Below are 14,272 nucleotides of genomic sequence, written 5' to 3'. Positions count from 1 at the left end.
GGAAAAAAAAAAAAAAAAAGGCAATCGTGTTAGATTCGGAAGTGATGTCCCATTCCACTCCAAGAAATCAAATAGTACACATAAAGTGAAAATGCCTACTTCCCCAATCAAGATCAAAGTACTGTAAAAAGAACTTCAATGTTAACAAAAATGATTATCATGATTTCCAAGAAATGCATAATAGAAGAAATTATATGTGTATTTTTATTTTAATTATATTTTGGACTGATGTGATTATTTTATTTAAATTTTAATTAAAAAGTATATATATAAAATTAATTATAGATACTGAAATATTTGACAACAAGATGTTAAAACAACTAAAAATTATAATTTTTTTAATTTTCATCTTTTCACAAATAGTTAAAAATCGATAATAAAATAAAAAACTAATAATATAAATAAATGTGTTTTAGAAATTTTTGTTTTCTTCTGTATTATAAATCTTTTAGATAAATCTCTTAAAGAGTTAAAAAATCTAAAAGACTGTGATGTGTAATTTGATCGAAATTCTTATACGAGAAAGACAAATAATAATGATACCAACCACCCTCTAATTTTACATTTCGTAAGAATAAATTTTATTTTTTTTTCAAAAATAATATAACTTTCCACTACATTATATTTAAATCTACTCAAATTTAATTTGAAAACTTAAATTCTAAACTCTCAAATGCAAAATTAATGGAGGGTTTATTTTTTTAAAGAAGGGCAATATGGGAATGAAAGTGGGGCAAATTTGAAAGGGAGGGGCAAAATGGGAAGCGAAGGGGATGGTACTGTCCAAAGTGCAGACGCCCAAACGGCTCCCTTCTTTCTCTTCCAAAAGGACAAAAGAAAAGCTGTAAGCAGCAAAGGATGAGATGATGCGATGAGTCCAACCATTTTCTCAAAATAAAAATTTTCTCGCCACTTTCTCTCCATCTTTATGATTCGATTCTTTCTTATAAACCCTTTGCCCCTCGTGAATCCACAAACCCCCGTGAGAGAGAAAATACATTTTTTAAAAAGAGGAGAGAGAGAGAGAGAGAGAGAGAGAGAGAGAGAGGTTTTATTGGATTTTTGTGGAAACAGAACCGGCCCACTGCTCTCTGTTAATCCTCTGGTTGGTCAGTGGAAGAGGCCAAGCTTGGGGTGCGCAGGATAAGTAAAGAGATAGAGAGAGACCGGGGTTTACTTTAAGTTTGATTTCTTTTCTTCTCGAGCTATGGCAGTGGCCTCTCATCAGTTCTAACCTGCACGGGGGGGTGTAGAGCGGCCGTCTCGCTGTTTTGCATCTGGGGTTTTCTTGGGTCAGTATGGCTGCGCATTTTAGCTGTGGGAGGGCGAGGAGGACTGCGACGGCGCTGCTCCTCTTCTGGGCTTTGATCTCGCTATCTTGCGCCGGGGCGCGTGAGCTGCCTGCTTCCCGGCAGAAGCTTGAGGTCCGGAAGCACCTGAAGCGGCTTAACAAACCCGCCGTGAAGAGCATTACGGTTTTCTTCTTTTTTATTTCCCCCTTTTTTGCTTTTCCTCCCTTTTCTGCCTCCTTTCTCTCACTCTCTGGCATGAATGTTGTTGTTCTCTTTACTTTTTCTTCCCAATTTTGTTGGATTAAGTCAAAGTGGGTATTCGATTTAATGTTGTTTCATGTTTTGTATATTCATATACGTTGAACAATTTTTGCGGGAATTTGGGCCTTTTTGAAACAACAATGATTTTGTTTAGTCTCATATTTCCTTTTAACCGCTCTCTTTCATGGGCTTTTGGGATTTAATTATTGTTTATGCTTTTTAGTGTTTATTTCTTCGAAAATCAATTTTTTTTGGTATTTGGATTTCTTTTTGGGAGTTTATGTGGAACTAGAAGTAAGGAGTGTTGAGATTTCTTATCTGGATCTTCATGGGAAGGGGTTTTTTTTAAAACAATAGTGATTTTTCTGACCAGCATCTTCTCTTTAACAGTTCTCTTGAACGGGCTTTTGATGTGTTTGCTCAGTCATACCTTAGTGTTTGTAACTTTCAAGCTTATTAATTTTGTAGTTTTTAGTGTTTTGTCTGTGAAAATCATTTATTCTTTGTGTATGTTTTTTGGATTTTTTTTTTTGATTGAAGTGTTGTTAAGGGGCTTTTCAAGCGAGGACTCTGTTTTGTTATCCTTTTTGGGTCATTATTCGTATCTCAGTAGCTACAAGTGTGTTTTAAAGTGTAGAGTTCTGTAAAAGAAATTCAAAATTTTGTGTTTTCTGAATGAGGTGTTTATGGAGTAAGGACTGTAAGATTTCTCATCTTGATTTTTTGATTTTTTCATCAGAGTTCGGATGGAGATATAATCGACTGTGTTCACATGAGTCATCAGCCAGCTTTTGATCATCCTTTCCTCAAAAACCACACAATTCAGGTCCACCTTCCTAACCTGTCTATAAATATTTTGTATGATACCGCTATATTCTCTCTCTCTCTCTCTTGGAGTTTTTTCTTCATTTAATAAATGCTGATTTGGCTGCTGTTTGGTTATTCCAGATGAGACCTAGCTTTCACCCAGAGGGGTTGTTTGATGAAAACAAGTCATCTGCAAAGCCCAAGGAGACATCAAACCCTATTACTCAGTTATGGCACTTGAATGGAAAATGCCCTGAAGGAACCATACCCATAAGAAGAACAAAGAAGGATGATGTTCTGAGAGCAAGTTCAGTCAGAAGGTATGGAAAGAAGAAACACACCAGCATCCCAAAGCCAAGGTCTGCAGAGCCTGAACCCCTCACTCAGTCTGGTCATCTGGTAATGAGAAATAAGTTTTCTCTTTTTTAGTTCCTAATATATCTTTTATTTTTTAGTTAGTTTATTTTTAAAGACCTAAACCTGAAAAAGGAAAAATCACTTTTCCTTCCATTTTATACATTTTTTTCTAACCTTCTTGTGTTTTTTTCCCTGTTGATGATGATTAGCATGCAATAGCTTACGTTGAAGGAGACAAGTATTATGGAGCAAAAGCGACCATTAATGTTTGGGAACCCAAAGTACAGCAGTCTAATGAGTTTAGCTTGTCTCAGATCTGGATTTTAGGTGGATCATTTGGGCAGGATCTCAATAGCATTGAAGCTGGTTGGCAGGTATAATTATTTCCATTTCTTGCTCTATGAATTCTCAAAAGTGGGAAAATTTGGGAAAAAGGAATTTCGTTTTTCTACTTTCATTTTTAATGCTATGATGCAACTGTGGACAGGTCAGCCCTGATCTATATGGTGACAACAACACAAGACTCTTCACTTATTGGACTGTAAGCCACCATTATTCAATCCCCGGTTGAGTTAGCATTTTAATTTATACACTTCCTCTAACACCGTGAGTTGCTCTCTCTCTCTCTGTGATAAAACATATACAGAGTGACGCTTATCAAGCCACAGGCTGCTACAACCTTCTCTGTTCTGGCTTTATTCAAATCAATAATGAAATAGCAATGGGTGCAAGCATCTTCCCAGTTTCTGCATATCATGGTTCCCAATATGATATCAATATCCTTGTCTGGAAGGTAAAATCCAAAATACCCTTGCTACTCTAGTCTATGGTGACAGCACGTGAATAAAAATACTTACAAATTTATGTTTACTTGAAGAACAATGATGCATTTAAGCATCAATGGCTTTGTGCATTTCCCCTTGGTAGTGGTATTTGTACAGGGTAACCATCTGCACTCATTTTTATCTCTTAGATTGCATCCATAATTTTTGTTTTCTTTTTTTAAAGTGGGGATATGGTAGTGACATGGAAAATGCCATGTTGGTGAGTAGAAGTTCCAAGTGAGCGTGAAACAATGGGGATTATAATATCCTAAGAAACATGATATTGTATAAATCCTTTTTTCTAAATGAATTTTTATTTTGAAACTTTTTTACCATTGTTCCAATTATCTCCACGATTCCATCTTTACTTCATTTAGAAATTAAACTTCCATTATATTGGACTCACTCAGCTTCTCTTCCCAGGGCATGCCCAGAAATGGGGTTTTATCATAAGAGTCTGCACTCGTAGTCCAATTGCATGCGGAGAGAAACAACCTAACACCAATTATTTGGAACATGTCAATTTTCTCAACAAACTTACAAGAAACTCAGGATTAGAACCTCAGACCTCCTGGTAACCATGTCCCTAGTAAACTGTTAGATTACCCCTTTACCCAAAAACTTAAGTTGTTTAGTAACTATGATTGTGGGCCAACAACAACGTTACAAATTTCAACTGTTCAAGGCTGTTTTGAATAACCAAATTAGTATTTGTGTAGAAATTTTTTTCCCTTGATTTCTTTCAAAGGTTTTTTACTTGAGTTACTGAGAATAATACTTTCAGGAATTTCATGAGGTTTAAAGATTGGAGGTGCATTTGTTTTTGAAATATATAATTTTTACTAAACCAAAATTTTCAACTCTGTTGAGTTGATGATTATGATACTGAGATTTTAGTTATGGTTATTTTGTTTAATACACTCTAATTTCATTTCGATAGCAATAGAGCTTGGGAAAGCTTGATATGGTGCAGATCTGGTGTAAATAAAAACAACAAATAAATATAAAAAATATCTGACAGGAAAAATAACATGAACATGAATGATTGTTGTCAAAATTGAAATAAAGATTGTGAACGTACAAAAAATTTGAAGATTCGGATTTGATCTCACCACTCTTCAAAATATTGATTACTGAGGCTGGGCTTGCAGAAGGGTGATAGAAGGAGAACTGTCACTGGACCTGCATGAAACTTGTGAGTTTGCTCTATTTTATGCCTGGGGCTTGAAGAAATTTGAAATGCTTTGGTAATCTCAACCTGATTTGAGATGATTTCTAACAATATCTTTGGGTGCTTTGTTTTTTGAAAGAAGGCCTTCATTTTTTATTCTCAGTGTCCTTTTTGAAAATAAGGTTTCCATTTTTTGAAAATCTGGGTAACCATCCTTTATTATTAATTTTTAAAGTAGTTTTTCTTTTACTTTTATTTGATTTTGAAAAATATGCCATAGCAATCATCTTCGTTATTGACAGCATAGTTTGTGCTGCCAGTGATGCTTCTTTCTTTATTGCTATCACAAGTAGAATTTTTAATTTTAAGAAAAAAAATTTTATGCTTCAAAATTTCTCTTGTAGAAGATAGGTTTGAGAGAAACTCATATGAATCATAAATCTGGATTTCAATTCCTGAAATAATTTGGTTCCTTGATTTTCTAAAAACCATTGCAAAACATTATGTTTGGTTAACCCTTTCTGGTCTGGATTCAATGGATTGTTGATTTTGATTGTTTTTCTTCAGGAAAAAACTTCAATAAAATGAAGCATATATAATCTATTCTTGATATAGATAATTTTTGTTGAACGATAGAGAACACCCTAGGATTGGTTGTGGAACACTTCAACCAATCCCAAACTAATAAGAAAATGATTTACTCAAATCTTGAAATTGTGAAGTTAGGAGGAATATTTAGTACTACGACCTGAGGATCTTCTGCATATTTATATTTGGTTGTTAAATTAGCCTTTTATTTTTGAAACTATATTCGGAAGGTATTGGGGAAATCTATTTTGAGAAATGATTGTTAGCAAACCAAATTGCTTCTTTATATATCTTTTAAGACATTTTTTGCATGTTTTCTTTTTCAATTTCTACAATAGCATTTTTTAAAATATCAAAATGAGGAAATGAGGGCTGATCATGCCAATTGTAAGATGGTAATTCTCTCTAGCATATTTGAGGGGAATGAGGTCCTCAAATTTTGATGTCTCACCCTGTTATTCTCTGTCCTGTTGATACTGTTCATACCATGTGAATTTTCGTAGAGTTGGATGATTGGTTAAGTTCAAATTTCTGAGTCCTCTGATTGTTCTTCTGGTCAGGATTGGTGAATTCCTTAGGCCAAATACTTTCTGTTATTTAATTAAACAGGAAAGCTATGCCAAGGAATCAGGTGTGATCCAGTGTATTTTAAAATAAAATATTTTGATTTCTGCAAAAAACCATAATTGGGTTTTGAAGCTCAATATACACTAGTTTATTTTAGAACTTTTAAAATTCTACAATTTTGGAATCCCTTTGCCATTTATTAGCCCGCAGTTGATTTTTGTTGCTGCTTGTCTTGAAAATTCCCTGCAACTGATAGAATGGGGGACACCACCTCTTAAATTGGGGGGTTTTGCCCCTAGCCAGAAACAGTTAGTGTTGAATGCTCCAATTATATATTCTCCATTTTCCTTCCTCGTGTTCCTCAATATTAACTACCTATAAATTTACTTGAAACTTGTTGTAGGATCCAACTCTGGGAAATTGGTGGATGCAGTTTGGGAACAACTATGTTTTGGGCTATTGGCCCTCTTTCCTATTCTCATACTTGGCCGATAGTGCTACCATGATAGAATGGGGAGGAGAGGTGGTGAACTCGGCGCCAAATGGTGAGCACACCTCAACTCAGATGGGAAGTGGCCACTTCCCTGAAGAGGGATTTGGAAAGTCAAGTTATTTCAGGAATGTTCAAACTGTCGATAGCTCCAACAATCTCAAGACCCCCAAGGGGTTCGGCACCTTCACTGAGCAATCCAACTGTTACGATGTCCAAACTGGCAATAATGATAATTGGGGTACTTATTTTTACTATGGAGGCCCAGGTCAAAACGCAAATTGTCCATGAAGTAGGAAGTCCATTTCACCCTCTCTCTCTCTCTCTCTCTCTCTTCTCTGTATCATTCAATAGTTGTAATCTCTCTCCCTCTCTATCTGTCTCGTGTATACCCTTTTTTTACTCTCTAGGTTGGGCCAGTGACATATGACCTTTTCTTTAGTGGGTGGGAAGTTTTGACCCTGTTTTCACTTTAAAATCGTCAATATAAGTGATTGGGGAAGGGAGGCCAAGTTTCTCAAAGCATGAAAGAAACAGGCCTCTACCAGTCTCTCTGTTTTATTTGTTTTGCTCCTCTCTTGGAGTGGTCGCTAATGAATGAAGGAATTTCTCATGTGGGTTTAGACCAAGATACATGATCTTCTCATATTGATTGCTTCTGCTTCTGCTTCTTCTTCTTTTGTGTAAGCTCCATCCTGTCAGGTGCCTTTGTGTTGGGATGAAGATCCTCTGGAGTCTAGAGGGTGTTATGCTTTCTAATGCACCCCCAAAGGGAAAAAAAAAAAAATCCTTTTTGGCTTTGTGTATGTAACAACGGTTGGGATTTTAGAGGATGTTTTTGTGTTTTTTGTGGGCTTTTAGTGATGGTGACATTTGGAGAACATGAACCAACTGAAAAGATGTTTGGATGAGAATTGCATGTGAGGGAGGTCATGGCATCTTTGTGTTAGCAGCATCATGATGAATCTGCTTTTATTAAGTATCCCATTATGCCCACTGCAAAGCGAAAACCTCTTATGACTGAACCGGCTTACGAGCCAACAGCTTAGAGGCCTGCTGGCTTTCAGATTTGTATACTGCAGGAAAAGTCCACTTTGAGGTTTGCCTCTGTTACCTACCAAAAGCATTTAGGTATATATCTGGGCTGTTGGTACTATATTATTTTGGAGCATGTATTGATTACATCATATCATTTATTTAAAGTTTATGCATTTTTGGTTTTATGACTTATGTCAAATATACTACAATTTGTTCAAGAGAGGACTCTGGATTAACAGTAATATTGTTCTTCTGATCGATTATGGGTTCAAGTCTAGGGACACGGGCTCGTTACATAAAAAGTTAAAGAGTAAAATTGCATATATTGACAATCTTTCTTTCTACTCATAAAATTGAATCTTGTTATATCATAATGTTAATGTGTTAAAAAAATTTTTAAGCTTGGCAGCAAGTGCACGCTCAAGTTTAAGGTGCATCTGGGCTTCTATAACTTTGTATGGAAAGAAAAAAATATGTCAAGAAGTCATAAGGGAGAAGTAGCTATGATTTTTCTCTTGAAAAATTATTTGGTTAATATTTCAGCAAATGATATTACCTGGTTATGTGTCTTTTAAAATTTCTCATAAACATCCCCTGTTATTTCATTTTCACCTTTATTTGGACATTGAAATCTGATTTGTTATGAATCTTAATGCTTTGTTTGGAAATCCTGTTTGAATCTTAGAAAATATTATGGAGAGGAAAGTAAAATATAAAGGAATTTTCATTCTCTTATTCAAGAAGATGAGAAAGAAAATAAAAAAATATACTGAATATATAAATGAAAATTTGATTTTACACTTCTTTCATATTTAGTTTTTAAAATTTTTAGTCATCTTTCATTTTTTATAATATTTAATAGAGAAGCAAATATAAAGGAAAATGAGTTTCATTCATATTATCCTTTTCTTTTCTCACGTGTAATCTTTGATTATCCTAGTGGAAAAGAAAGAAAACTGTGAACCTCTTTTTTATGTTTTCCTTTTTTCTTTTTCTTTTTTTTTTCCTTTCAAATAAAGTTTTTAATCCCAACAAATTTTAATATTCTTGAAAATGAAATTAAGATTTTTAACCCACTTAATTTTCCTTTTTACGAAACTAGTTGGCAAGTATGAACAACCGTCAGTGAGCAAAGAAGCTCGAAAATATCGAGTTGAAAAATCACTTAAACTTTTGTTTTAGTTGCTTTATTTTTTCCACATGCTTGGTTATCAATATGGTTCTTCTGTATAATTCGATATCCTATTAAATATTTTAAACATCTATTATATAAATATTATATATATATATATATATATTTGTTTTTTCACATCTTGAAGACTTGTTATTCTTAAAAATATTTTTTAAATATGAAAAAAAATATAATTTTAAATTAATTGATGCTATTAAGAGTTGAATGTTGGCCAAAATTATCGGTTAATGAGTCAAAATAATTTGTTTCCGTTTTGCTTTTGGCCAAAGTTAAAATTGGGTTCGATTAGAATTTTTAAGTGCATGATTCAATTAAACAAGGCTCACTAATAATATGACTTGAAAGACTTTCAAGGGAGCCAAAAGCCCTTCTAATTGAGGAGTCAATCCCCAAAACATACTCTTAAATCTCTCTTTATCCCTTAAATAAAAAATCTAAAGGCAGCACGCTCCCTGTCCTTCCTTTCTTAGAAATTGGGTCCCAATGGCCTGTCCTTTTTTACCATTTTATATATATATATATATATGCACATGTATTATTAATATGTTAATCAAATTTAGGGTTTATTCAATAATGGGTTATATGGGTATACTCGAGTCAAGTTGAGTCGGCATAATAAGATATTCAAACTCGACTCAGTTCAAAAACCTTAAGTTCGAAACTCAACTCAAACTCGATTAATCTTAAAATTGTTAAACTCGAACTTAACTTGACTACAAGTTCTTAAAACTCAAACTTGACTTAATTATAAATTAATATTGAATACATATATAAATATATACGATGTATAAAATATTAAATATATGTATAAAATATATTATATGACTTATATAATATAAAAATAATAAAATTTAAAGTTCGATTAAGTTCAAACTCGACTCAAATAGTAGCACATAGTTCAAACTTGACTCATTAAAATATTCAAGTAACTCGAGTCCGATAGCTCGTGAGAAGACATGACTCACTTACAATCCTAGTGCAAAGTTCTATTTTAAAATAATAAATCACTACTAAAAATCTTATGGATTTAGACAACTGCAAACAGGCTGTTGAGAAGGGAAAAAATGTGAAAACTTTTTTAAAAAGGTTAATAATTTAACATATACTTAGGTAAATTCTCTCAAATCAAAGAGAGTTCCATTTAATTATTTTAGTTGATTTAATTTTCTTGTGGCAAAGTTGTAAAGCCAAGGCAGATATCAAGGAGTTAGCTACTTTTCCCATCCTACTTTGTACGTTCAAACGGCCCAAGTCTAAAGTTAATTTTCCTTTGTTCTCTTAAAATGCTAATTAATAGCTTTCTTTTTCTTGTTTAATTATCATTAATGTATGCATATCCCATTGAACAGAATAAGCAACTAACCAATCTGTCTTTTGAATTTGGTGAATTCTCAATTTTCAGAACCCGCCCAACATTTACTGCTATAATTCTCACCAACATGATATTCTCCAAAACGCACTCAAAACCATAGGCTTTCTCTGTGTTTGGGTTTCTGAGATCTTCTTCGGGTTTTAGAATAGTTTAAGCTATATGGCTGCATATGAATTGTGGAAGGAGAAGCTTCTCTTCTTCTGGGTTTTGCTCATCTCTCTATCCTCTTCTGCTGGTAGGAAGATTGAACTTGAAGAGGCCAAGAAGCACTTGAGTAGGTTCAACAAAACTCCTCTCAAGACCATTAAGGTTCTCTGTTCTCCCTCTATCTCCATCTGTCTGTCATGAACATTAGTTGATTAATTTGATTTATGTGGATTCTTTTTTGTGAGGACAAGATTGGTTTGATGTTTTGATTAATTTGGATAATGGTGAATTCAACAGAGCCCAGATGGGGATATTATTGACTGTGTTCCAGTCTCTCAGCAGCCAGCCTTTGATCACCCTCTCCTCAAAAACCACACAATTCAGGTACTCCATAAATATAAACACAAACACATGCATACACCTTCTTACACAATGCATGTGTTGAAATTTCTGATAGTGGTGCTATATGTAACATCTACAGATTTCTAAGAAAAGAGAGCAGGAGAGAGACGCACACTTTTACCACTGTAAAAAAAAAAAAGGGGCATCCTTGGGTCATAAGGCTCCCCACTTTGGGAGGGTAAAGGGGAGGGTCATCACAGTGTACGTAGCCTTACCCCTGTTTTTATGCAAAGAGGCTGTTTCCTTCGACTCGAACCTGGGAGCAACCTTACCATTGATCCAAGGTCCCCCTTATGTAAACTCTAGGAAAGAGTAATTCCAAGGAAACAGCAGGAGAGTGTGCTTGAAAACCACGGAAAATGAATCTAGTTTTTCTTAATATTTTATCATAATCGAAAGAACCTTCATTCTCAATCCTTTTTGGGCGGGGAGGGTTGTGTTTCTTCTGTTTTTAATGTTAATGTTGTTTTGGGCTTTGTTTGGTTTTTGCAGATGAAGCCTAGCTTCCACCCAGAGGGCTTGTTTGATGAAAGCAAGGTGTCTACAAGTACAAAACCAAGGAGATCCTCAAAGCCAGTTACTCAACTATGGCACTTGAAAGGGGAATGCCCAGAAGGCACCATACCCATAAGAAGAACAAAAAGGGAGGATGTGTTGAGAGCAAGTTCTGTCCAAAAATTTGGCAAGAAGCACCCAGGGAGCATCTCACACACCCTGTTGTCTCCTGATGATGATACTGACAACGGCAAGAGTCATCAGGTGAATTCAATTAGAGGAGTTATAAAAAAAAAAAAACCAAACCAACAAAGAAAACAAAGCAAAGGAAGCATTTTTCTTTTGGTTGGTATTCTTAGGGCTGGCTAATTTGCATGCAATAGCTTATTTTACAAAGTTCTTCTGATTTTTAGAAATGATTTTTTTTTGTTTCAGTTTTGTACTTAGTTTAATTTTATTCTGACATTTTGTTCTGTTTATTATTATTGTTTTTTTTTCCTGATTGGAATGCTTGGGGGTGGTCATCAAATAGCATGCAATAGCGTATGTTGGGGGAGCAGACAACATTTATTTTGGAGCAAAAGCAACTATAAATGTTTGGAAACCCAGAATACAGAAGGCTTCTCATGAGTTCAGCCTGGCTCAGTTCTGGATCTTGAGTGGTTCTTTTGGGCAGGATCTCAACACAATTGAAGCTGGTTGGCAGGTATATAATTACTCTCCCTATGTATTTGGTCCATTGGGTTGAAATCGCTATGTTTTGGGGCTTGGATTTCGAGCCTTTGATGTGAATTTGTGTGAACTTAGACAAAACGTAGTATTTATATTGACTTTCATCCAAATCTACACAAATCCAAACCAAAGGTTTGAAATCCATGCTCCCAAACACTACCTTGAGAATTCTTGGGAATCTGAGTTGGGGAATCTTAAATGTCCTTATTTGGTCCGTCCTAAAAATTACACTCAATTCATCTGGGATCTTATAGAAACCCAAATGGATTCTATTCCCAAGCATAGAATTCCCAAACATGTGATTTCCCAAACCAAACACTAAAGTTATTCCACTCTTCACATGCCCAAGAAGAATTTTTTCAAAAAGAGAGATAGAGAGAGACCCAATTCCATTTTTCTACTTTAAGCATTCACATCGCTAGTCCTAGAAACTAAGCCACTGAAATGAATCAGGTCAATCCCAATCTCTATGGTGACAGCAGAACAAGGTTCTTCACGTACTGGACTGTAAGTCCCATTTAATTGCTGCATTATTCCCCTAACGTGGTTATCATTTTTCTTTATTAAAACAATTAGTCTCAAATAATGCATGATAACTATGAATAAACAGAGTGACAATTACCAAGCCACAGGCTGCTACAACTTGCTCTGCTCAGGCTTTATTCAAATCAACTCTAAGATTGCACTGGGTGCAAGCATAGAACCCATTTCTGGCTATGGCAGTTCCCAGTTTGACATCTCCATACTTGTTTGGAAGGTAAAATCCCAAATACCCACTAAGCCTAAATGACAAAATAGTAAGGGTAAAAGAAGCCCCAAAGATTTCAAAAATCCTAGTGACCTCTCCTTGAAATTTTCCAAGAAAACAGACTTCTCGTCATATTTAGAAAAAAAGCAAACTTTTTTAAAATTCTAAGTGTCCTGATAATCAAACGTCAATGGAGGTCTGTAGGAGTTTTGAAACATCAAGAGATGTCCGTAGAACTTTTGAAACATCAGAAGAGGTCTGTATATTTTTTAAACCTCAAAGGAGGGTTAGGATGGTGTCTTTTGCCCAAATAAATTCCTTGCATATTTTTCCTTATTATTAATTTTGATTTTGGATGGATGGGTAGGATGGAATGAATGGGCATTGGTGGATGCAATTTGGGAATGAGGTTATACTGGGTTACTGGCCAGCTTTCATATTTTCACACTTGGTGAAGAGTGCTTCAATGGTACAGTGGGGAGGGGAGGTGCTGAACTCAGGGGGAGAGGCAGGAGATTACACTTCAACCCAAATGGGGAGCGGGCATTTTCCTGATGAAGGTTATGGGAAGGCTAGCTATTTCAAGAACCTCCTTGTAGTTGATGACTCCAACAATCTCATTTACCCTAAAGGCATTTCCCCATTCACTGACCAACACAATTGTTATGACATCAAACTTGGCAATGGCATTGATTGGGGTTTTTACTTTTACTTTGGAGGCCCTGGTGCCAAAAGCTCAGGCTGCCCACTCTGAACTCAATCCAATTGAAAGAACAGATAGTCGACTTCTCATTCTCTCTCTCTCTTTCTCAAGAGATCATTTCTCACTCTCTGTATTCTTTGTTGTGGTGTCAATGAATTCAATTTGTGGCAGTCTTGTAATTATTTTGAAAATTGACAATGAAAAATAAAAACTATTCTTTGCGTCTAAAAATAGGCCATAATATTTTCGAAACAATTGGGAGATACTACTTTACATAAGGTTAATTTCATTATATTTATCAAACTTGGTCGTAAGGAAAAGGGTTCTTTTTTCCCTTTAGAGAGTTTCATTGGCTCTAAATTATACAACTGGTTAGAGTAACCAATTTACCATCTTCCCGAATTTATTCTAATAACATCCAAAGGTTTTGAACTTAGGCCGCCAATATGTAAATTGTAAGATTGATTTAATGAGTTGTTTAAGAAAATGGGACGATGAAAGGATTAATTAACTATGTAGAGCAATTGAAAAAAATATACAGATTAGAATTTTGACGAAATAATAAATGCATATAAATATTTTATCTATTAGGGGCTTTTGGAGTAATGAGTGGAAATTAAATTTTTTTTTTTAAATTAGTCTGTACAAAAGTAAGAAGAATAGTAGATGTATCAGAACCTTTCTATTCTTTATAAAAGTAATTTTCATAAATATGGACAAATAATAGATTAATCTATGGACTAAAGGTAGCAATCCAAAATTCAATATTTGAAAATTTCATTTGCTTGTGAAATTTCATTTTTTGAGAAATATTTTGGGCTTCGAAACTTTATAAAGCGAAAGAGGTATTTATAAACTACACTTTGAGATTTCTACATTTGCATAATTAGTTCTATAAAAAGTTACACCTTAATTATAAAGTTTTTTTCTTTTTTAAAAAAGGCTCATCACTAATATTTTTTATAAGAACCTCGAAAACTATTTATTTTTTATCGTGCAAACATAAAAGACCTATCTACAATTGATAATGATCATATTCATAGCATCGTAGTTGGTGGTCATCATAATCACTTTTTTCTGATAAAA

The 14,272-nt window shown here is 34.5% G+C and overlaps 2 protein-coding genes across 3 annotated transcripts; both read left to right on the top strand.

The window, feature by feature from the left end:
- Positions 1 to 819: 819 nt before the first annotated feature.
- Positions 820 to 6,986, top strand: LOC131147658 (protein neprosin). The gene is made up of 7 exons (XM_058097172.1): positions 820 to 1,475; positions 2,293 to 2,379; positions 2,502 to 2,759; positions 2,927 to 3,091; positions 3,205 to 3,258; positions 3,364 to 3,510; positions 6,271 to 6,986. The coding sequence occupies exons 1-7, from the start codon at positions 1,299 to 1,301 to the stop codon at positions 6,646 to 6,648; spliced, it is 1,266 nt and encodes a 421-aa protein (XP_057953155.1). The 5' UTR covers positions 820 to 1,298; the 3' UTR covers positions 6,649 to 6,986.
- A 2,943-nt stretch (positions 6,987 to 9,929) lies between these two features.
- LOC131147657 (protein neprosin-like) lies at positions 9,930 to 13,417 on the top strand. 2 transcript variants are annotated; one of them, XM_058097170.1, is made up of 7 exons: positions 9,930 to 10,268; positions 10,404 to 10,490; positions 11,001 to 11,267; positions 11,536 to 11,709; positions 12,189 to 12,242; positions 12,346 to 12,492; positions 12,851 to 13,417. In XM_058097170.1, the coding sequence occupies exons 1-7, from the start codon at positions 10,119 to 10,121 to the stop codon at positions 13,235 to 13,237; spliced, it is 1,266 nt and encodes a 421-aa protein (XP_057953153.1). In that variant the 5' UTR covers positions 9,930 to 10,118; the 3' UTR covers positions 13,238 to 13,417. The 2 variants fall into 2 exon arrangements, with proteins under 2 accessions (XP_057953153.1, XP_057953154.1); XM_058097171.1 differs by lacking the exons at positions 9,930 to 10,268; positions 10,404 to 10,490 and adding an exon at positions 10,588 to 10,792.
- The last annotated feature ends 855 nt before the right edge of the window (positions 13,418 to 14,272 follow it).

Source organism: Malania oleifera, chromosome 2 (genome assembly GCF_029873635.1).
Source record: "Malania oleifera isolate guangnan ecotype guangnan chromosome 2, ASM2987363v1, whole genome shotgun sequence".
In the NCBI taxonomy this organism is placed as follows: Eukaryota; Viridiplantae; Streptophyta; class Magnoliopsida; order Santalales; family Ximeniaceae; genus Malania; species Malania oleifera.
The sequence above is the reverse complement of the archived record's forward strand: the minus strand, read 5'-3'. Positions and strand labels throughout refer to the sequence as shown.